The sequence below is a fragment of the Narcine bancroftii genome, chromosome 2 (genome assembly GCF_036971445.1).
Source record: "Narcine bancroftii isolate sNarBan1 chromosome 2, sNarBan1.hap1, whole genome shotgun sequence".
In the NCBI taxonomy this organism is placed as follows: Eukaryota; Metazoa; Chordata; class Chondrichthyes; order Torpediniformes; family Narcinidae; genus Narcine; species Narcine bancroftii.
This window is the reverse complement of record NC_091470.1, coordinates 15885751-15908723: the sequence shown is the minus strand read 5'-3', so window position 1 is coordinate 15908723 and position 22973 is coordinate 15885751. Positions and strand designations below refer to the sequence as shown.

General features: G+C 40.6%; 1 protein-coding gene across 7 annotated transcripts in view; it reads right to left on the bottom strand.

Annotated features, from left to right (window-relative positions):
- Nucleotides 1–22973, bottom strand: part of LOC138753231 (centrosomal protein of 128 kDa) — a 539432-nt gene that overhangs the window by 412869 nt on the left and 103590 nt on the right. For all 7 annotated transcript variants that reach the window (XR_011351051.1, XM_069915965.1, XM_069915964.1 and 4 more), the window contains one exon: nt 78–158. Coding sequence is in view for 6 of the 7 variants with exons in the window: in XM_069915965.1 (XP_069772066.1) it covers nt 78–158 (81 nt within the window). In the remaining variant the exon portion in view is untranslated. The remainder of the gene's footprint in view (nt 1–77; nt 159–22973) is intronic.

Genomic DNA, 22973 nt, shown 5'->3' with positions numbered 1-22973 from the left:
TCAAAATATGACCAAATGACATACATTGGAACTATTTCTCAACCAGAGAGAAGCAATCAGTCAAAATATTAGCTTACCAGGAACTTTTCCTCTTCAGATTTTGAAAGTTTACTCTTAACCCTTTCTATTTCATCAATCTTATCCCGTTTCTTTAACTCCTAATGAAAAGAAATATCAAACACATTGGTCAAATATTACAAGTATAACATTTCAAACAGAACAATTCTTCAAAAGAGATGCCAAGTTGGGAGAGAATTTTATTTTATTTTATTTACAGCATGGTAGAAGTAGATGCCAGCCATTTAAACCTTTGCCACCCAACAACACCCAAATTAATGTACAACCTGTTTTGGAAGGTGGGAGAAAACCAGAGCACCCGGGGAATACCCACACATACATGGGAAGAACAGACAAACTCTTTACAGGCAGCATTGGATTCCAACTCGCGCCACTGGAGCTGTAATAGAGCAGTTTCTGATCATATATTTCGGTGCATGGGTATGAACATGATGCAAAGATTAGCCGTGTGTGTAGAAGTTTGTATAAAGTAAAATGGAACAAAACGGCAACATTAGGACGAGCAGTGGCTGAAAAGAAACAAATTCTATGTTATTCCAGTATTGTCAAGTATTTATGATTGAATTCTGCAATATGTTATCTATCAATAAGTGAGCAATATTTCATACTAACTTGCTTGTAATAAAGCTAAGGGGTGCCAGATATACTGGTCTAAGTTATGTGACTAGAATTTAGCAGTAGCAGATAAAGACACAGATGACTGCAGCAGGAGGTGCTGCTAGAAATAAGGTGTATCTCGACTTTGAAGCATTAGTGCTTAAGCTCCACGCAGGTACAAACAGGACCATGAACAGGAAGGATTTGATGTACTGACTTTAAACTGCTCAAAGCAACCAGAATTTGTGTGGAAGGCATCCCAGCAAAATATTGTACTACTTTCTGATGTAGAAAAGGAACTTGAAACCTAATGGTGCACCGAGATTCACAAGCAGTTGCAAAATTTGAACATAAAGCCCATACTTCCTGATCGGATGGACATTAAGTAGAGACACAAACAATGAAGGTTAGTTAACAATTGATGTACATTTGCTCCATCGATTGATGAGCAAATAGGAGCAGAAGAGATTTTTAAATATAGAACATTACAACACAAAAACAGGCCCCTTAAGCCATGCCAAACCATTTTTTTTTCCTTAGTCCCAGTGATCCAAATCCAGTCCATAGCCGTCCATCCCTCTCCAATTCATGTACCTGTCCAAATTCATCTTAAATGGTAAAATTGAGCCCGCATTCAACACTTCAGCTAGAAGCTCATTCCACATTCCCACCACTCTTTGTGTGAAGAAGTTCCCCCACATTCCCTCTAAACTCCTCCTCTTTTACTCTTAACCCATGTTCTCTGGTTTGTATCTCACCTACCCTCAGTGGATAAAGCCCATCTACATTTACTCTGTCTATCCCCTCATCATTTCAAATCTCCCCTCATTCTTCTATGCTCCAGGGAATAAAGTCCTTACCCGAACCTGTTTAACTTTTCCCTGTAATTCAGTTCTGAAGTCTGGGCAACATCCTAGTAAATCTTCTCTTCACTCTTTCTATCTTGATATCCTTCCTGTAGTTAGGTGACTAAAACTGCACACAATACTCCAAATTTTGCCTCATCAATGTCTTATACAACTTTCTTTTTCAATTTTTTTATTAACATTTCAATATACACAACATAAGAATAGAAATAACACAAAATATTCTGTTCAAATGTGACATATTAGAAATAATTCCCCTCACAAAGAGTTAAAGAACACTCACTCAGCCCCACTCCTCAGCCTTTACCCTGTAACCTTTGATGCCCTGACTCTGCCTTAAAAAAAAACTCAATGACCTCACTTCCACAGCCGCCTATGGCAACAAGTTCCACAGAATTACGACCCTCTAACTAAAGAAATTTTTGCGCATCTCTGCTTTAAATTGATGCCCTTTTATCCTGAAATTATGCCCTTTCGTCCTATAATCCCCTGCCATGGGAAACAATCTTGCCCCATCTACTCTACCCAGGCCTTTCAGCTTTCAAAAATGACTCTGACGTCCCCCTCCTCCATCTGTATTCCAACACATACAGCCCAAGAGTCAACAATCATTGCTGGTATCATTCTAGTAAATCTTCTCTAAACCCTCTGCAATGTCAGCACATCTTTTCTCAAACACAGCCCCCAAAACTGTGCCCAGTACTCCAAATAAGGTCTTGCTAGTGCTTTATAGAGCTTCAACTAGCAGTTCAATGTTTCAGGGTGCAAAAGCAACAAGCATAATAGAAGCACAGGTAAAGTTTGGGGTGGGGAGGGAAGAGGAATGATATATTCCATGAAGGAAGACATAACAACAGTGTAAAGAGATGACGTGTTTGGGGAAATTGTCAAGAGAGTCTGTATATGTCGAACTTGGAGATAAGGGAATGATCATTTTGATTGAACTGTGTATAGGCCCCAAATAGTCAATGGGAAAAAGATCACACATTGAGTTACTGAGAGATTTTAACTTCTCTAATATTGACTGAGTCACCCATAATGCAAAGGATTTCGGCGGGGCAGAATTTGTTAAGAATTTGAAAGGTTCCAAAATTAATATATTGAGAGTGCTGCTGGAGAAGGTGCAAACTGGTCCTCTTCGGGAATAAGATAGGACAAGTGACTAAAAGGTTAGTGGGGAAGCACTTGGGGACCAGCGTCCAATGTGTAAAATGGATCAACTGATACAGGCTTGTCTAAGCAGTCAAAGAATTGCTGGAGGAACTCAGCAGGTCTCTCAGCTTCCATAGGAGGTAAAGATATATAACCAACACTTCGGGTCTGGATCGAAAGGTTGACCATTTCTACTGTGGATGCTATCTGACCTACTGACTTCCTCCAGCAACTCTTTTCTTTATTCAGGATTCCAGTATACAAAGCTTTTGTCTTTACCTTTATATCTAAACATTCACTTCAGTTGACATCTCATGCCAGATAAAAATAGCAGCAGTGAATTTGGTACCTATACATTCTATCTGGCATAGGGCCCCTCATACTGGAGAAGTAGTAATTGGTAATAATGACTGGCAATGCACAAAATCAGATGTGTTCCTCTCTACTCTGCTAATAATCACATCATCAAATTGAGCCAGAATGCCCTCTGGCTAAGAGAATGAGAAACTAGAGAACAAAGTACCCTCAGTGACATGTCAGCATCTGGTTCCAATTACCAATGGTACAGATGCTACAACCTAAACAGATTGAAAGTGAGAGCAACTGACCCAACTTTCCTGTGAAACCACAGAGCCTCCAAATAAATGCAAGCTGTGTAGATCAGAAGAAGCAAACCATGGATGATCTTCAGAAATAATCAACACCACCACTCAATTTGAGGCAAGGTCAGCAGACTTGAGCTTTTCTCTTTGGAGCAAAAAAGGATGAGAAGTGACTTTATAGGGTACCAGGACAAGATTATGAGAGTCATAGACAAGGTAGATAGTCAGCACCCTTTTCCCAGAGCAGGAATAGAAAACATCTGTACAAAGTGAAGGGAGGAAAGTTTCGGGGAGACATCAGGGGTAAGTTTCTCTTAAACAGAGAGTTGTGGGTTCCTGGAAGGCATTGCCAGGGTGGTGGTGGAGGCTGAAATAATAGGGGAATTTAAGGCACATGGATGAAAGAAAAATAGAGGGTTATGAGCTGGGAGGGTCTTTTTTGATAGGTATATATGAGTCGGACAAGGGCTTGTGCCGTGCTCTAATGTTCTATGTTTAAGATGTGGCAACTCCAAAACCAGTAGCATTGGCTTGTTCAGAATACTGGGAGCAAACCATGCAGAATGCTAGACTGAGACAAAGACTCAACAAAGTATGGAACTATTGGCTGCACATTTACTTAGTGATTATGTGGCTCCAGAATGCACCGATTAAATAGTAAAAGTGAATGGTAATTTAAAATGCTGTTCACATTTAAACATGTTTGTTTTGAGATGCTATCCATTTCTGACACCCAGCACATACATCCCTGTCTAACTCTGTCTTCAACACCAAATCCATTGACTGTAAAATGTGATCTAACAATGAAAGACAGTTCCTACATTCAAGATATAATAAGTTTCAAATGCAGCTAATGCACTTTCCATCCACTGATCAATACTCAACAGATAGAACTGGCAGTGTTACCGCTCCTCTTCTGTCGAGTCAGAGTGGCTTTATAACACACCACAAAGAAAAATTGGCTCAAATGTTAGCTTTATTACAGTTTGACATTGCTTTAATAACAAAGCTCAGAATGTATAAAATTTAAGCTTCAGTTGAAAAGCTGTAAGGAGATTGCCAAATGTTTTCTTCAGGAAAACAACCACATGATTGTGAACACCTTCACAATCAAGCGTTGAACAACTCTGAACATAGACCAAAGACTTAAAATGATAAAGGATGCCAATCCCTAACCTGCATGTAGTCTTATCGTGGAGATGGACAGCCCTGCATTTTCAGCTACATGCTTCAAGATAACCATCTCGAACATACCAGCCTCAGACCAACAGCCACAGAAAGCGCAATTCAAAAGGGTTAAATTTTAACTCTAAATTTATTAATGACGATTAGCAATCTAATGTCTTAACGCAATTAATCCCGCTATTAGTATCCTATAACAGATATACAGATAATATATCTTCATGAACAGTGTGGTTTTTTTAAAAACCCAGACTATTACAGTCTGTGCCCAATATTCAAAAAGAGAAAAATCCCCTCAAAAAAACTCCAGGTCAGTCAGTCGTCAGTTCAAAACCACTGTCAACAGAATTCAATCTCAAAGCTCAATGTCCAAATTCAGTTCCCCCAAATGAGTAACAAAAGGACATTGTGTTGAACTTTGGAGAGAGAAATGGCTGATATTGAGTTGCTGTAAGCTTACAAATCCTTTTTCAAAGCTTCCTCACATCGACTTCCCTCGGTTCTCAAATTGTGTTTTTTATTAAACCCTTCATCTTATGAGAAATGTGCCTTTCATACAGCTCTCTCATTGGTCTCTGCTGCTCCAAATGCCATTCTAACTGCCGTTCTGAATGTTCCATTCTCTCTCTGTCTGCACTGCTCGACACAGTTGCACCACAAATCACACAGAGTTCCCAGCAGAATTCCATCCTTTATGGTGACAGTCCACAGTCACTCCATGATCCATAGCAAACCAAGGATTGATGAATCAGTAAACCATTTCCATTCTGTGTAAAGCATAGTCCAAATACAGAATGATGCCAGCCAAATTAATTGTTCCTGTACTCTAAAGAAATTCACTGCACAAAATGCTGGAAGCTGATTTCACAGGACAATGTGCATTATGAACAAGAGTTCTCTTTCTTACCTCAACTAAGGAAGGCATTTTATTGATGTCCACAGCTGGACGCGAGTGAAAAATGGAAATAAGTGTCTTTAATCTATAGCAAACAATGAAATGCTGGAGGAACTCAGCAGGTTGACAGCTTCCATGGGTAGCAATGTCAGTCAATATTTTAAGTTAGGACTCTTTTTTTTTTTTTTTTTTTTCACACCATAAATCACATTAGCCATGATATACACAATTTCTTTTTCACACATATACAGTGACTTTTTCTCCCCCCCCCCTTTCCTCCCAAACCACCCCCCCACCCCCCCTCTCATCCATTTTAGGTATACAATCTAGGTTGCATTAAGCCAGTCAGACAATGTTGTCATTCAACAAAATTACACCAGAAATTCTACTGAGTCCATTCTTTTCTTTCCTTCTCCTTCCATCAACTTAGGTAATGTTTGTCCCCGGTAGGTTTTCGCTATTGTATTTAATGTAAGGCTCCTATACTTGTTCGAATATTTCAATATTATTTCTTAACCAATATGTTATTTTTTCTAATGGAATACATTTATTCATTTAAATTTGGTAGTTTATTCCTTTTAATTTGGTTATGTATTCCATTAATATTTAAAGACATATAGTTCAGCGTAGCCCTTTTATATTTTGTTTATCTTCTCTTTCCGTTTTTCCATCATTACCTTTCCTCCTTTTCCATTTCTGTTTTCTTATTTTCAACTCTTTATAAGACAACATTCCTACAACATCCAACATTTTCCTTATTCTCCTATTTCTATCTTATTTATCCCCAATCTCCCATTCACCTCCTGAGTTGTCCTTTATCCCTTGTCGGACAACCACATCTCCCCTCTCCATTTGGATTTGCGAATCCACTCGCAAGCGTCAACTGATTTTGCAGTGACCGCTATTTCCCCCCACCCCGCCTCCCCCAGAAAAGATTTCACTTTTCATATGTCACAAAGGTCACTCTTTTAATTCCCTCCTTATTCTCTCTATTCCATTACCTTCCCTTATTAATTCTTGTCTATACTATCTATATTTTCCTCTAAGTACAGATACATTCACGTATGCTCCTTGTCTCTATTCACTCTTATACCTCTTTACCCGCATACATATCAATCGTGATCATTTTTACTCTCATTACCCGTCTTCATCCCTCAGTCTATTTTTGTCTTTACCCACATACATATCCATTGTGATCATTTTAACTCTCATTACCCGTCTTCCTCCCTCAGTCTATTTTTGTAATTGTTCTGCAAATTTTCGTGCTTCTTCTGGATCCGAGAATAGTCTGTTTTGTTGTCCTGGAATAAATATTTTCAATACCGCTGGATGCTTTAGTATAAATTTATACCCTTTCTTCCATAAAATCGCCTTTGCTGTATTGAACTCTTTTCTCTTCTTTAGGAGTCAAAACTTATATCTGGATAAATGAAGATTTTTTGCCCTTTATACTCCAGTGGTTTGTTGCCCTCTCTTACTTTTTCCATTGTCTTCTCCAGTACCTTTTCTCTTGTAGTATATCTTAGGAATTTTACTACAATAGATCTTGGTTTTTGTTGTGGTTGTGGTTTAGAGGCCAATACTCTATGTGCCCTTTCTATTTCCAATTCTTGCTGTAGTTCTGGACATCCTAGGGTCTTAGGGATCCACTCTTTTATAAACTCCCTCATATTCTTGCCTTCTTCATCTTCCTTAAGGCCCACTATCTTTATGTTATTTCTTCTGTTATGGTTTTCCATTGTATCTATTTTTTGAGCTAGTAGTTCTTGTGTCTCTTTAGTTTTTTTATTAGATTTCTCCAATTTCTTTTTTAAGTCTTCTACCTCCATTTCTGCTGCTACTGCCCGCTCTTCCATCTTGTCCATTTTCTTTCCCATTTCTGTTAAGGTCATCTCCATTTTATTTATTTTCTCTTCTGTGTTGTTTATTCTTTTTCTTAAATCCTTAAATTCCTGTGTTTGCCATTCTTTAAATGATTCCATGTATCCTCTAATAAGAGCAAGTATATCCTTTACCTTGCCTTTCTTTTCTTCTTCTATTTCACCATACTCTTCCTCTTCTTCTTCCTCTGGGTTGGCCATCTGTTGTTTCTTTGTTGCCCTTTCCTCCTCTTCTTTCTTGTTTCTATTGTCTTCTGTGGTCTCTTCTTGCTGCAGGTGTTCTGCAGCTGTCGTTGCCGGCTGTGGAGATCGACTCCCCAGCTGGTCTCGACTCCCCAGTTGTTCCCCCCTCCCGTCGGTGTGTTGTTTTACATTCGCATCGCGCATGCGCGAAACTTCGCGCATGCGCGGTTGCGCACTTTTACTCGGCTCTGCGAGCCATTTTTGTAGTCCATTATTTACCGACCTGAGGGAGCGGGTTTCTCTCTCCGCAGCGGGCCTCTTCGGACAGGTAAGGCCTTCACCTTTTTCCTCCTTTGTCTTCTCTTCCTCTCTTCTTACCGTTGCTTTCGACTTTTCTTTTTTTGTCGCCATCTTCTTTCCACCTTTATACTCACTTTTCTGTAACTTTTATTTCTGTGCCTTTGTGTTTTCTCTTGTTTTTCCCGACTTTTCTGGAGAGGGCTGGAGTTCACCGTCCGGCCACTACTCCATCGCGTGACTCCTCCAAGTTAGGACTCTTTATCACAATCTTCAATTTAACTTGGGCACTGATAAGAAAGTCTCCTGTTGACAAATAAAAGTATGTACTTTTGACACTGGCAAGATTTTTTTTTTAATCAGGAACAGGACCTAAAAATTCCGACAAACAAAGTTTTCAAGAAAGGCAGGAAAGAAAAAAGGAGAGTTGCATCAGTATTGATTGAGGAGAATGTCCCAATACAGAAGAGAGGATATTCTGGACCAATTAAGGGACAAAGCTTTTTAGAACCAGAGTTGCAATTATAATTTTCTACTGACTACCAATTCATGAGATGAATGCTGAAGAACAAATTTATGGAGAAAAAACAGATGTGAAAATAATGGGGGGGGGAAATACCAGCATATTTACAACACTTTAAAAGTTCTAGTATTTCCCAATTTCAAAACATGTCATTTTTACAGAAACACAAGTGACAATATTCCGAATTACCATCTTATTAATCCCAATAAATCAAATTTCGTAGTTGCAGGTGTAAATAGCTTTAATTCGTTGATAAAGGATAACTTCGCATTGAGATTTTCATAATGATGAGTAAACAAAGCATTTACTGTATAATGATAAACGATATTCAACTTTAAATAGATATTAACAAAATAAGATTAATTATGATGATTAAGATGAAATTAAGATGAATTCAAAGAAAAGTATCTTGAGCTTACGATCCCTTCATGATTCATCAAAGAAGCAAGCTCCCTGTCCGCTCGGATATTACGAAATATGACATCATAGTAACTATGGTAACACTACAAGCAACAATTTTCCTTAAAGGGATAGGCACAAAATTAACAAAAATCAAAAACAAAAAAAAACACAAGGTTTTAACTTTTACACAGCAATGCAGAGAACAAAGGTGTTTGAGGCAAATTCAGCAGAACTTTCTGGCCCAAAGATGAAAGATGTATTGCTGCATATAGAAAGGGGAAAAGAGATGGAACAAGTAAAGGAACATCTATGAAAAGCCTATCATATTATCATTGGGTTTAGAATATCTAGAAAAAGATACAGACATCTACAATAGAAAAATCACCAATTGGAAATTGGTCAATTTCAATAGGATGTGAATAGATTTACCCTGGATAAAATGGACTCAAAGTGAAAGGCAAAACTAACTGGGAAGCAGGCTGAGGTTACCAGAAGGAAGCAGCTTTGAATATGTGATTACAGACACAAAAGATTTATAATGAACATGTACATTAAGATTCAAGAGAAAGAAAATGATGAAATAAGCTATAAACCTAAACAAAAGTGGGAAAAAGATCTAAACAAAGATAAAAAATGAAAAATGGGAAAAGCTATTCTTCGGAACTATGAGAAATATAATAAACACGAGGTTACGCAAGATACAATATAATTGGTTACACAGGTTATATATCACGCCCCAAAAGTTAAATAAATGGGACCCAACAGTATCAGATGGATGTTTTCGCTGTAAGAAGGAAACGGGAACAACAGTACGTGCAATTTGGGCATGTGAGAAAGTGGAAAAGTTTTGGGAAGATCTAAATCAGGTATTAAATAAAATCACAAAAAGCAACATACCAAAAAAATCCAGAGATCTTTCTTCTAAGCAATATAAGAAGTAAAGAACTAGGCCTCAAACTGGATGAAGCGCAAAAAAGATTTATGATGATAGCCTTAACTGTAGCAAAAAAATGTATAATGTCAACTTGGAAATCAGAAGAGCGCCTGAGAGTACAGCAATGGTACATGGAAATGAATAAATGTATTCCATTGGAAAAAATAACATATAATTTAAAAAATTAAGTCACATTATTCGAACAAATTTGGGAACCGTACATGGAACACAACAGAGAGAGTCTACCGTGGACTTACACCCCCAAAAATGATAGACTGACAAGACAGAATGACTTGATCCAGTGTGTAAAAGGAGATGACACAATTTTCTTGTTTATTTTCATTGTGTGATGACATTGTTTAATGGGTTTATTGTATTGTATATGTTGAACGTTTAATGGGTTTGGAGGGGGGTGGGAAGGAGGGAGGGAAGGGATGGGGGGAAAGGGGAGAAAATGACACTGTGTATATTCAAGAGGGAAATGTTTGTATGTATTTCGGTTAATATGGTTCATAGTGTGAATTTTTTTTTTAATTTAAAAAATGAAAGGCAAAACCGTAATTGAACAGTTTATAAAGGGCTATAAAATGAAATTTTTCAACTCCAGTATGGATACATTGCCATGAGGTATAAAAGGAAATAAAAAAGACATCCTTGAATCACCAAAAGAAAGTAAAGGAGGATAAAATAACAAATGAATGCAAGACTGATTACAGGAAGTTCAGAGGCCAACCAGAAGGAAGCAAGAGAGGAAAAGGGGTCACGAGAAAGACTGGCAGCAAGCAAATAGGAATCCAAAAATATTCTCCAGACACGTAAACAAGAAAGAGATTGCAGGAGTCGAGGTAAGGATAATCAGTAACCGAACAAGGTTTACTTTTGGAGGCAGAAGTCTTGTCAGTGATATTAAATGCACATTTTACGCCATTTTTAGCCAAGCAGGGTGTTGCTGGTTTGAAAATAGTGGAATTAAAGATACTGTTCCGACAGATTTAGAAAATTGACTAAGGAACAGGAAACACAGTAGTGAAACATCAATTTCCAGATTGGAGAGCAATGGATTTTTTTTTGAGACTTGTAGCAAGGTGACAGGCCCTTTCAGCCCACAAGTCCATGCCACCCAATTAAACCAATTCACCAACAACCCCGGTATATTTCGAAGAAAGCATCCTGAGGAAACCTACGCAGACACAGGGAGAACGTACAAACTCCTTTCAGACAGCACCAGATTCAAAACCAGGTTGTTAGCACTGACTCAGTATTACACTAACCATGCCGCCCTTTTTTAAACCACAAACATATCAAGTAGAAATGCAATAGACACAGCAAACTCCTTCAGGATGAAAGAGTCACACAAGTGGATCACACTGCACATGAGGATCAACTAATCGGTGGCTACAAATGATTCTCCTATTCAGAGAACAACTTTTTCTTCTGATAAAAACTGAATGGCAGAGGAGGCATTGAGCTTTACACCAGCATGGTACACCAAGCATGAAGTCTGGTAAATCCACATGCCCTCACTCCTTGATGCTCTTTACTCAAGGAGATGAAGCTCCCACTTCTACATCAACATAGTTAAAGCTTGCAAAAACAGAAAGAGAGAGTATAAAATTGTGCAAAGATGAGTGAACAGAGAAAATCAACTGAAAAGTTAATAAAAAGTAAAAAACTATGCTGGAGAAACTCAGCAGGTCAAACAGTATAACAAAGATAAAAATGCATGACCAATGTTTCGGATTTGAGCCCTTCATCATAGTCAAACCTAACTTGTCAGCTAAATCTAACTGACATGAGTATTGTCAGGCGCAAGAGAGTCGGGGATGCGAGGTCAGGGGAATCGAGTAGAGGACTGAACGATGACGCAGGCAGCGATAGGAGTGCTGTCAGGCACAGGAGAGTCAAGGACCCAAGGTCGGGGGAGCAAAGTTGAGGTGGAGTCGGTGGCGGGGAGCAAGACCCTGTGGGCTGGAAGAAAAAGTAGAGGTGAAGACAAAGACCTGGTAAGGACACTCCAACTGGCAAGTGCGAAGAGATTGTGTCTGACGCATTGGAAGACATTCAAGGTGTCAGGCCAGGAGCACTCCAGGAGCAGTGCAGCCAGAGGGGATCTGGCAGGAAAATAGTGTGGCAGGACAGCCTGGAGTTGGAAAGCGAGGTGGAGGAGTCGGAAGAGAAAGAATGTGGGAGTAAAAGAAGGGCATTACGGGGAGGTGAAAGACAGGTTGGGGGGGGGGGGGGGAAAGGAAGAGGGCCTGATGCCTTTGCCAGAGAGATACTGGAGGTGCTATGGGATATGTTAGAATAGCTATGGGTAAAATATGTCTTTAAAAGAGATAGATTGTGGGGGTTTAGTTTAGGTTACACTTCACAAACAGAGTAACACTTCACAAAAGACATCTCATTTAAAATGCAAGAGCTTTGTTGAAATGAGACATTGTGTCACCAGTGACTTTGCAGAGACAATGGTAGATGGGCACATTAGGCATGACTCAAACTGGTAGGGGCTTGGCACCAATAGCTTGGTTATTGGTGCCTGGGGGGTGGGGGGAGGTAAAGATAAATTGGGAGGGGGAAAGAGGATGGGGGAATTTATGTGTTGTTTTTTGCTTTGCTATTGAGATAATTTAATTGATGGTATTTTCAGTTGTACAAGGGTGAATGTTAAAAAAGATTGTTTGCTTGACAAGTCTATGAAAATCAAAATAACATTTTTTTTAAAATCCCTAACCCTAACCTTGATGAAGAGCTCAAGCCCAAAACGTTAGTTATGCATCTTCATCTTTCTCACTTCAAGGACTCTGTTTGACCTGCTAAGTTTCTCCAGCATTATATTTTTACTTCAACCATGGTGTCGGCAGACTTTCGTGTTTTACTTTTTTTTAATTAATAAAGAGGAAAACAAAGTACAAGCCAGAAATATAAAAAAAACTAAAGGCTTATTTTAATATATATTTTTTTAAAGTGTTAGTGAATTTAGGTCCTAATGAAAGTGAAATACCACTACAAAATGGAGGAAGCCGTCAGGTTGTGTCTGGGAACAGAGAAGGAGTTTCAGGTCTGGGTTCCTTTGTCAGAACTGCTTTTATGTTTATTTTTCATAGAAAATGATCTGGGGAAATGATATGTTGAAAATGAGGAATCTGCAGCTAAACCTGCAGTTTGCATCAGTCTTCACTTTGGAAAATTCAAGCAACATCCTGGAAATAGCTATAAATTGGGAACTGAAGAGAATCAGGAAATTATAATGGAGATACAAGGGACTGCAAATGCCTGAATGTAGAGCACGCAACAAATTGCCTGAACAATGCTGAGGATCAAGCAGCATCTGAGGAGGCAAAGGGACAGTTGAGATATGCATCAGGACTGAATGTCAAGGAAAGATAGCCAATATGCAAAAGAGGGAAGGGTGAGGCAAAGTTGGCAGCTGATGAATGGAACCAGAAGGGGGGAGGGGCAGATGAAGCAAGTTGAATACGAGAGTCTCAGATGGTTAGTGTGAGCAGTTCCTTTAGTCATTCAGCATTCTCACTGCCCATGGGAAGAAGCTGTTTCTCAACTTGATGATGCCAGCTCTGATACTCACATCTATTTCCCAATGGGAGTAGATGAAAGATGCCGTTTGCAGGGGGGGAGGCCGGCCAGGACACTCTTGATAGAGCACCTGTAGAAGGTGGATATAATGGTGACTGGTAGCCTTGCCCGCTTTAGCCTTCTCATGAAGTGCACCTTCCTGACAAGTGAGATGTTGAGTGTCCACAATAGTTCACCAGTTAAGTGGATTCCAAAGAACTTGATGCTCTATCCACTAGAGCACACATGTCAAACTCAGGCCCGCGGGCCATATTTGGCCCACAAGATCATATCAAATATGTATTAGAGCTGGCCCGCTGGCCGCCGCGCCAGTATAGCGCATGCACAGCTAATACTACAAATCCCAGAATGCTTTGCAAATGCGTTGGCGTCAGCCCGCTAATCGCCCCCACCTCCTCTCTTTACTTTCATTGCCATCTGTGACCTGTTGCCGAACTCACATGTAATAAACCCCTTACGAAAAATGGCCAAACGAAAGACAGAAAACAGGACCTTTCAAGACAGGTGGGAGGCAGACTCTATGTTCATCATTTTAAAAGACAAACCTCTTTGTCATTGAAGCAAGTTGTTATTTTTTTGACTTGTTGGCTTGTGAAAAAAAAATACATTTAAAAGGAGCTTAAAGGCTATAGAGAAATATTATTTATTGAATATTTTATTTCTCATTTGTTAATGCTTCTTCTGGAAAGAGTTTAACCAAAACTATTATTAAACATTTATTTTAATAAGAAAAAGTTTAACATTACATATGTTGAAAGAAGAGAAAACATGCAGATGTTGTTGAAAATTTTCAATAAATATTTAGTTTGGCCCATGACTTAGTCCAAGTTTTTAATTTTGGCCCTCTGTGAATTTGAGTTTGACACCCCTGCACTAGAGTGTTACTGATGTGTAGTGGAGGGTGTTCGTTCTTGGTCCTCCTAAAGTCGACGATCATCTCTTTCATCTTGTCCACATTGAGTCTCAATTGTTACTCTCACCAGGTAAATCAAGAGATTTTCCATCTCTTCTCTGTAGTGTGATTCATTGTTGTTTCTGATGAAGCCAAATACTTTTGGGTCATCTGCAAATTTGATGGCGCATTGGAGCTAGATCTGGTGATAGAATCATAGGTCAGTAGCGTGAAAAGGAGCTGGCTGAGCAAAGAGCTGCTGTAGGAAATTAGCAGGTCGAGCAGCATCAGTGGGAGAAAAAGAATGGAAAAGAAAGCCCGAGGGAGTTTCTTCTCAAAACATCAACCGTTGTTCTTCCAGTGATGCTGCAGGACTCAAGTTTCTCCAGCAAATTGTGCTTAGCTCCAGATGGATAAGTATGTGGATAATGTTCAGATAGAACCAGGTGGGGAGGATAACCTTTGGGTATTGGAAGGGGCATGGGGAAGGATGGAAAGGTAGAGAACTTGGGTGGACTAATGGGTTTGAGGTTACCTCAAAATGAAAAAAATCCATTTCAGGTGAGGCGTCCTGCAAACCCAGAGAATACTCCATATTCCACTTGGACACCCTCCAATCTAATGTTATAAACACTGATTTCAATTGGAAATAGGTCAATTTAAATAGAATGTGAATAGATTGAGCCTGGATTAAGTGGAATCAATACCTAAATGGCAATGTTGTAAGTAATCAATAAGTGGTCATTCCAATTTCAGGTAACTCGTGCCTTTTACCTCTACATATGCGACTTTACCCAGAGTTTTTCCAGCAGTTTATTTTTTTTGCTCTCCAAAATAATATAATCACAAGGGAAGTAAAACTGAGCAGACATATGGAGCTGTGGGTTGCCAGTTTCTACCTCCTGGATGACTTCACCTTGGGTCTTACAATTAGTAAATGAGAATGATGTGTGGCTTACAAATTCTGAAGGTTCATGGAAGTTTCCATTAGAATGGAAAATAGCAAGTTTTATTCCTCTATTCAAATAGTTTTGGAAGCAGAAGACTACAAGCTCAGTTAGCTTAACATTTGTCATAAAGAAAATCCTATTGTTAAAAATGTAATAGCAGGGCATTTAAGATAATTAATTAAGTCAACAAGATTTTGTGAAAGGAAAATCATGTTTGACCAATTTATTGGTTTTCTCTGAAGTAATAAAGGATATCTGTGATGTAGTATACTTTAATTTCCAGAAAGCATTGCATAAGGTGTCAGATTAAAAGATCATTGTTGAAAATAAAAATTCACTCTGTAGGGGCAACATATCGGCATAGATAGATAATTAGCCGACTGCCAAGAAAATGTGAACATAAATGGTGATTTTCTGATTAACATGATGTGAATTTAATTCAAAACTAGGGAGTTAGGCTTTAGTTAGTTATATCATCTTATTAGCCTGTACCTGGGGATTGAGGACAATTTGCTTCTACTCCAGATTTGTGGGTTTTGAGGGGACCAATAAAGTCAATAGGAAGATCCACAGATCTACAGATGGGGCAAGTTGAGTGCAACTGTAGCTTCAGCGCTGGAAATACTGGCCTGAGGGAGATCATTCACATTGGCTCACTTGTCCTTCCCAGAAATTCAGAGTATTCTACTTTGGTAAAAGGAGACTGGTGAGTCAACACCTATAGAACTGGGGTCTTTGGTGGTTTTCTTTTTTAAGCAAAAATATTTATGCATTGGAAGCTGTTCAGCAAGCTTTTTCTGAATTAGGAAAGGATGGAATTTAAGAGGAAGAGGGGACTATACTGAAATGTAAAGAAAAGATTTTGAGCAATATTACAGGGTGAAATGAGAAGCAGAGTTTTACAGCACAGAAACAGGCCCTTCTGCCGAACTTGTCAATAGCAACCAAACTAGTCCCATTTATCTGCATTCAGCCCATATCCCTCTAAACCTTTTCTATCCCTGTATCTATCACAATGTCTTTTAATGTTACAATTGTCCCCACTTGTACCACTTTGTTTGATAGTTTATTCTATATACCTCTCACCTTGGCTGAAAAATGTGTCCTTCAGGTCTCAATTTAAATTGTTTTAGATTGTTCTACCATGGAGAAAAGACTGACTGCAGTTTTTAAAATACCCTGACACCTATGGGGACTGGTAGCTGCCAGATAACTGAATTTTCCAGTTGCCTGTTGTGTAGATTGGCGAAAGAATGGCAAGGCTTGCCAAATTCAAGCTTTCATATTTTTTTACTTATTTATTTTCCTTAATTTTTTTAATGGCCTCTGAACTCTCCCCTGAGCCTACACCAGAGCTCCCGACGCCCAAGTTCTGACTCTGAACTCTCCCCTGCGCCGTCCCCTTAGCCTACCACACACACACACATCAGAGTCCAGTGTGCATGTGCAGTAGTAGGCCAAGTGGAAGGTTCAGAGTTGGCTTCGGGAGCTTCGGTATGTGCCTGTAGATAGACTGCTGGGGAAGAATTCAGCCTTCAGATCGAGTATTTGAAACTCCAGTCACTGGAGCAGGGAGCTCACAACGCCTGACTTGGAACCCTCGCCTCGGCCTACACTGGAGCTCCTGATTGATACCTGTCCCCTTGGCCTACCACACAGGCACACCAGGTGTGTGTGGGTGTGTGTCCCAGAGAGGGCAATTCAGAGTTGTCAGGAGTTCCAGTGTGCACCTCTAGGCCCAATGCCAAGGGGAGTCTTATGTGTGCCTGAATATGTATTTTGCTGCTTGACTAAGTGAGAATATTTACATTTATTGTTCCAATAATTCTAACATTGGTTTGAGCAATTCATTAACACCTTCATCAAGCAAAGTCAGTCAGTCCTTGACTAGCCCCTTTTTACAAGATCATAATTCACAAGAAGAAAAACCAAGCAGATTTGAGACCAAGATGGTCCAGTGTAACTCATTAAAGCTAGCTCAGGACAGGTACTAGCTGCTTTCTAATAGCAGAATAACTATCAATATTCATAGATGAGAAATAAAAAAATATATAAATTCTTAAAAGAAATCAACTCAGCAATTACTCCAGGTGATTTTTTTGGTCATTATATTAATGATTTTGTTTATCCCAGTTGTCAAAGTTTCATCAAACACGAGAACTTCAAAAGGCAGAAGAACAGAAAAGCATTCTTGAATTCCCATGTGTAAGGCCATGGTGAAATTATCTAGTTACATTTTGCTCAGGGTTCTCTATCAAGTTCTCACAGCTGTTGTTGTGTAATATGGAGATAGTACCTTTGCAGGCAGTTTTTAAAGAAGCACATAATCAACTTTATTATTGCCCTAGACGATGCTGTCTCACAGAGGTGCAATTAACAGAGCTACTACCTCCCAACTCCAGTGACCTGGCTTCTGCCCTGAACTCTGCCCCTGTCTGTGTGCAGTTTGCACATTCTCCCTGTGACCATGTGAGCTTCCTCTGGATGCTTCAGTTTCCTCTCAAATCTCAAAGATGTGAGCAGGTGGATTATTGCCCATTGCTGTAATGAGTTGTAGAATCTGAGGGGAAATGATAGAAGTGTGGGAAAATTTTAAAAAGGAAATAGCATAGCTATGTAAAAATGGTTACGGGAAAGTCAAAGTAAACTAGATGGGCCAAAGGGGCATTTTCATACTGCATCATTCTTGTGGGAGAAAGTGGACACGAGAAGGTATATAGACTTAAAAGGTATGTGAAGTAAAAGGTTTTAATGTTGTGTTGCTCTTAGCAGAGGTATACATTCTACTAAGAACCCTTTAGTTCAAAATGATTTGTGTCCCAAAATATTCTTTTATATTTGAGAAAAGCAATCAAAAATTGATGTATTGTAGACCTGGCCACACCCAAGAAAGACACAGCCACCACATTGAATGTCATTAATGACTGTTTAATTCAAATTCAGTGCGCACACCTTTAAGGGCAACATGAGCTCAGTCACCGCGTGCGTGGTGATGTCATAATCGCTGCCCCAGGCGCGCACTGGGCAGGAGACTCGAGACAGGGAGAAATTCTGACTGCGCCATCTTCCCATGGCTGCCCCGCCACTTGGCATTACACGCGGGGCCAGTTTGTCATGAGAGAGTACGCCTCCACACTACCCCCCCAGAACCAGCTACGCATCCCACCGCTTGGGCGGGCAGCCTCGGCATTTGGGCATGGCCATCTGCACCAGCCGTGATAGGTCCAAGTACGCCTTCTTCAAACGGTCCACGGTGAAAAGTTCGTTTTTACCCCCTATGTCCAAAGTGAAAGTCCTTCCGGACCGCTGGAGGACCTTATATGGACCATCGTACGGGTGTTGCAAAGGTGCTGTATGTGAGCCGCGCTGAACAAATACGAATTCCATCAAGTCCAGCTCTTTGGGGCGATGTGCCAGCCGGGCTGCGACTCGGCATGGATCTGTGAAGTCCTCATCTGCCAGGAGTAATTGAATGTCCTCGGGCATCTGCTCAAGGAACATCTGACGGAATAGGAAACAAGGTTTGTGATCTAGTCCATGAGGGCCAATGGTAAAAATTCACCATCCCCACGAACTCCTGTAGGCCCTTGAGGGTGGTTGGCTTGGGGAACCATTGGACAGTCGCGACCTTCTCTGGCACTGGAGCATCCCCTGTTGCTGAGATGGTGTGCCCCAGGAACTGCAGCTTCTGCTTGCCGAACCAGAATTTGGCCACATTGACCTTGAGGCAGAACTCCGCCAGTTGGGCAAACAGGGTACGAAGGTGGGCCTTATGCTCTTCGCAGTAGCGGCTGGCGAAAAGGATATTGTCCAGATAAATAAACAATTCCCTACCCACTGCATCCATGAGGCGCTGAAACATCTGGGCCACGTTCTTGAGCCCGAAAGGCATACACAGGAATTCAAAAAGGCCAAAGGGGTTGATGATCGCCATCTTGCCGATGTCCTCAGGGTGGATCGGGATCTGATGATAATCCTGCACCAGATCGATCTTGGAGAAGACTTGCGTGCCGTGGAGATTGGCCAAGACGTCTTGAACATGGGGAACCAGGTACCTGTCTGGTGTGGTCATGTCGCTCAAATGCCAGTAATCCCCACAGGGTCTCCAGCCCCCAAAGTATTTGGGGACCTTGTGGAGGGGGGGTGCCCAGGCGCTGTCTGAGCAACGGATGATCCCCAACTCCTGCAGTCGGGAAAACTCTTTTGCCAGCTGCAGCTTCTCTGGCGGAAGTTGTCTGGGCTTGGCGTGCAGCGGGAGGGGCCTGTGTGGAGATAAGGTGGTATACCCCATGCTGGGGTAAGGTGGTGCTGAATCGTGGTTGTAGGAAGGCGGGGAATTCATGGAGTATGCTCGAATACTCGTCCCTGGAAGTGGCGATGGCGGTTATCTCTGGCTTGCAGGCGTCCGTGGCATCCAGGCGCACCGAATGGAAAGTGTGAGCGTTGACCAGCCTCTTGCCCTTCATGTCGACCAATAGGCCATGTGCCCTCAGGAAGTCGGCCCCCAACAATGCAGTACCCACTGAGGCTAACACGCCTCTTATTCTTGGAATTTAAAATAAATGTACCAGTTTCAAGTTTTATGCTTTTCATTTTCTCTACAAAACATCTATTTTTTTGAAAATCAAATTTGGCAATTATTTGCGGGGGGTAGTGGGGGTGCAAGTAGTTGGCCTTGCCTAGGGCACAAAATAGTCTGGCTCCAGCCCTGATTGAATCTATTTTGAATGGATGGAATGAACACTGACGGGAGCATCGTGTGAAATTAAGAATATGTATCCTTGCACACAGGTGTGGCCTTTCCTATATAAAGGATCATCTGAGAGAAAAGGATGTAAGATAGTGTGTTATAGAAGAAACGAGAACCCTCGATTGTTCAGTTGTTTTCACATAATTATGACAAAAATCTATTTTACCCAATTATTTTGCTGAAATTCCAAGTTAAATCTCCCTAAGAGGAAGGAACTTCTGCCAATGAAGTTTATTACAAAGCTTCTGACACATACTTGTTATCTGCAGGGGCCATCTACTACATCCTCTGCATCGGAGAGACTGGGTGCAGACAGGGAGATGGCTTTGTTGAGCACCTCGGCTCTGTCTGCCACAATTGTGTGGATCTCCCAGTGGCCACACATTTCAATTCCACACCCCATTCCTTTGCCGACATGTCTGTCCATGGTCTCCTGCACTGCCAGACAAAGAGGACCCACAAATTGGAGGAACACCACCTCATCTTCTATCTGGGAACCCTCCAAATGGGTGGCATTAACATATCATTCCGTTAAGAAATACCCCTCTTCTTCCCTCAGCTGCCTTTCCCCCAGCTGTCACTCTCTTGCTTTCCTTTTTCCTCTGTCTCCTTTCACAGAGCAAAAAATAAATTCTCACCTTTCCTCTTATCATATCTTTGTTGGTCTGGACTCCTCCTCCTTTCTTTCTTCAGATGCCTTCTAGTTCAAGGGCTCTGGCCTGAAATGGCGATAAAATAGCTTTACCTCTTATAGAGGCTGCAAGACCAGCCGAGTTCCTCCAGCACTTCTCTGTATGTTTTACTGCAATCCCAGCATCTGCAGACTTTCGTATTTCACAGCAAACAACCCAAGCACACAATAATTCGCTTTAAGTGTAGCCCAAAAGGTAGGAATGTTGGTTTGGTCACCTGAACACCTTCAACCTCAGTTCTCATCATCATGGTTAGTAACATTTATTTGTTTCATTTATCTAAATATCAATTTCTTAGCATTTCATCACTGCATAGTCTCACAATTAATTACTAATGAACTTGAAATTGTTTTTTCTCTGTTACATAATATTGATCAATTATCTCAATCTGAACAATACTATATTTTCATCTATTCATCACAGATGCCCATCATTCACATTTGTGGATATTGTAAGGTAAAAACATCATGAGATGGGACCGGAGAAGGAGTCACCCAGTACTAAGGAGTAACAGAATGCAGATGTGACCTTGTACACTCAAGATAAGCTTGGCACTAACAAGCTGATGAGCAGCAGACTAACAGTGAAGGGTAGCAACAGCTTATTCATTGGACAGTGTAATGGTATGATAATTTACTAAGTATGTGTCCTGAGGTATAAAAAAAAACACCACTTGCTGATATCAGGAGAATGTGCCTTCTCCAACTAACACTGTTAGTTGTAAGTGTTACAATCCGATAATAAAGAACCTTGATTTCGACTCAGTCTGGTGTCTGACTCACTCATTCTTGAACAAAGCAGACCTAACAATTTGGTGACCCCGACGTGATAGGTGAGTGAACACTAGACGACGGTTTCTGTTTTTCCTGACAATCATTTCAGCCGGCTGACAAAAAGATCCAGAGAAGCCTGTTTTAACAAAATTCTCTCATTTAAAATCTCTATGATTGTCAGTAAGAACTGGAGATTGGACAAATTAGACGATCAAAATTGAAGATCGTCACCTGCCAGAATTGTAACACGTAAGTGTTTACAGACAAAACTATAAAAGTCCTTAAGGTGTTTGAGTGACATTTGATAAGTGCTTCGCCGACAAACTACTAGAGTTTAAAAAGTCTTTATTGTGTCGTTGCAAAGTCCAATAGAGTGAGAAGGTGGTCAATGAACAATTGGGGACCTGAGTTTTCTGCCCTAAACTGGTTATTAAGAGGAGAAATCTCCCACGTGAAGGTTGGGCTTTGAAAGAAAACGAAGGTTCAGGCTTATTGGTCTCAATTGTATAAAGACTGGCGTATAAATGTCCGGTAGGTATGATAATGTCTGTACACTTGAAAACTTAAGAATTTATTTCCCAAATTCGCCATGGTGGAATACCACAGCGGACATTAGAGATCTCGAGACGACAAAAAGAGTACTCAGAGATGCCTGCCTGGTGAACAAGGGCGACGACCAAAGACTGCAGAAGCTGTGTCCAGATCAGGTAGGAGATATCAAGTTGACAGAATCTTAAGAGACACACGGTTTATTCGGAATATCTTTGACAAGTTAAATGAAGGTATTCCCAGTATCACCAAGGAGATAAAGTTACGTAAATTCATAGATTGGTACAGGGAAACTAGACAAAAATATAGCCCAAAAATTTGGTTTCCTAGTTGTAATTTAACTTTCAGACCTCTTTGGGAAAACAGAGAGTGGAAGACGAGCAATCAGAGTATACAGGACAGTCTGAGGTCCACTGGAGGACCAGACTTAGAGACTGTTTCACTAAAAAATTTTTTCATCCGGCCTGCAAAGAGACATTTTTAAAAGCGATTTTCGTTAACATAGATCCCCTAAACGGACAAGAACCTAAATTAAAAGAGGCATTAGGAAGCGACCCCGCAGCAATGGCTGCACAGTTGTCTGCTAAGACCTTTGACCAAGTTATTAGGGAAATTAATCAGGAATTAGAGAAGCGAAATGCCAGTAAAGAGGCATTGGAGAAACAAAAGATTCTCCGAAAATGTGTAGATCGCTGGAGGAAGATGGGGTGGTTACCCGGGAGCGCTGAGATGTTCCTGACAGGTGAGGGAAACAAAATTCTAAAGCGTAGGGTCTTAGATAAGCTGGAAGAAACAAAACGGGACATAGAAAGGAAAATCTTTAATCGAGAATCTGCACAAAAAAAGATGAGAGACAAGGAGATGCATTACCGCGACGTCCTAGCTCTATTCGAAGAATTTAGTCTCCCTGATAACCCACCTATTATGGCTTGTAGACCCCCGCCCTATGCATACGTTGAGTCACATGATACCCCTGACACTACAGATGGGACCCAGGAGTCACGTCCCTTATATCCCGATATTGAAACACTGGGACAGGACGGGAACATCGGGAATGGGGACACGTTAGTCGAGATACAGGCTCCTTTACTTAAAATAAAAGGGGGAATAATAGACATCGAGACCCCCGCAGGATCCAAGAAAATAGAAGAAGACTTAGAGACGCAGAAAAGGAACATGAAA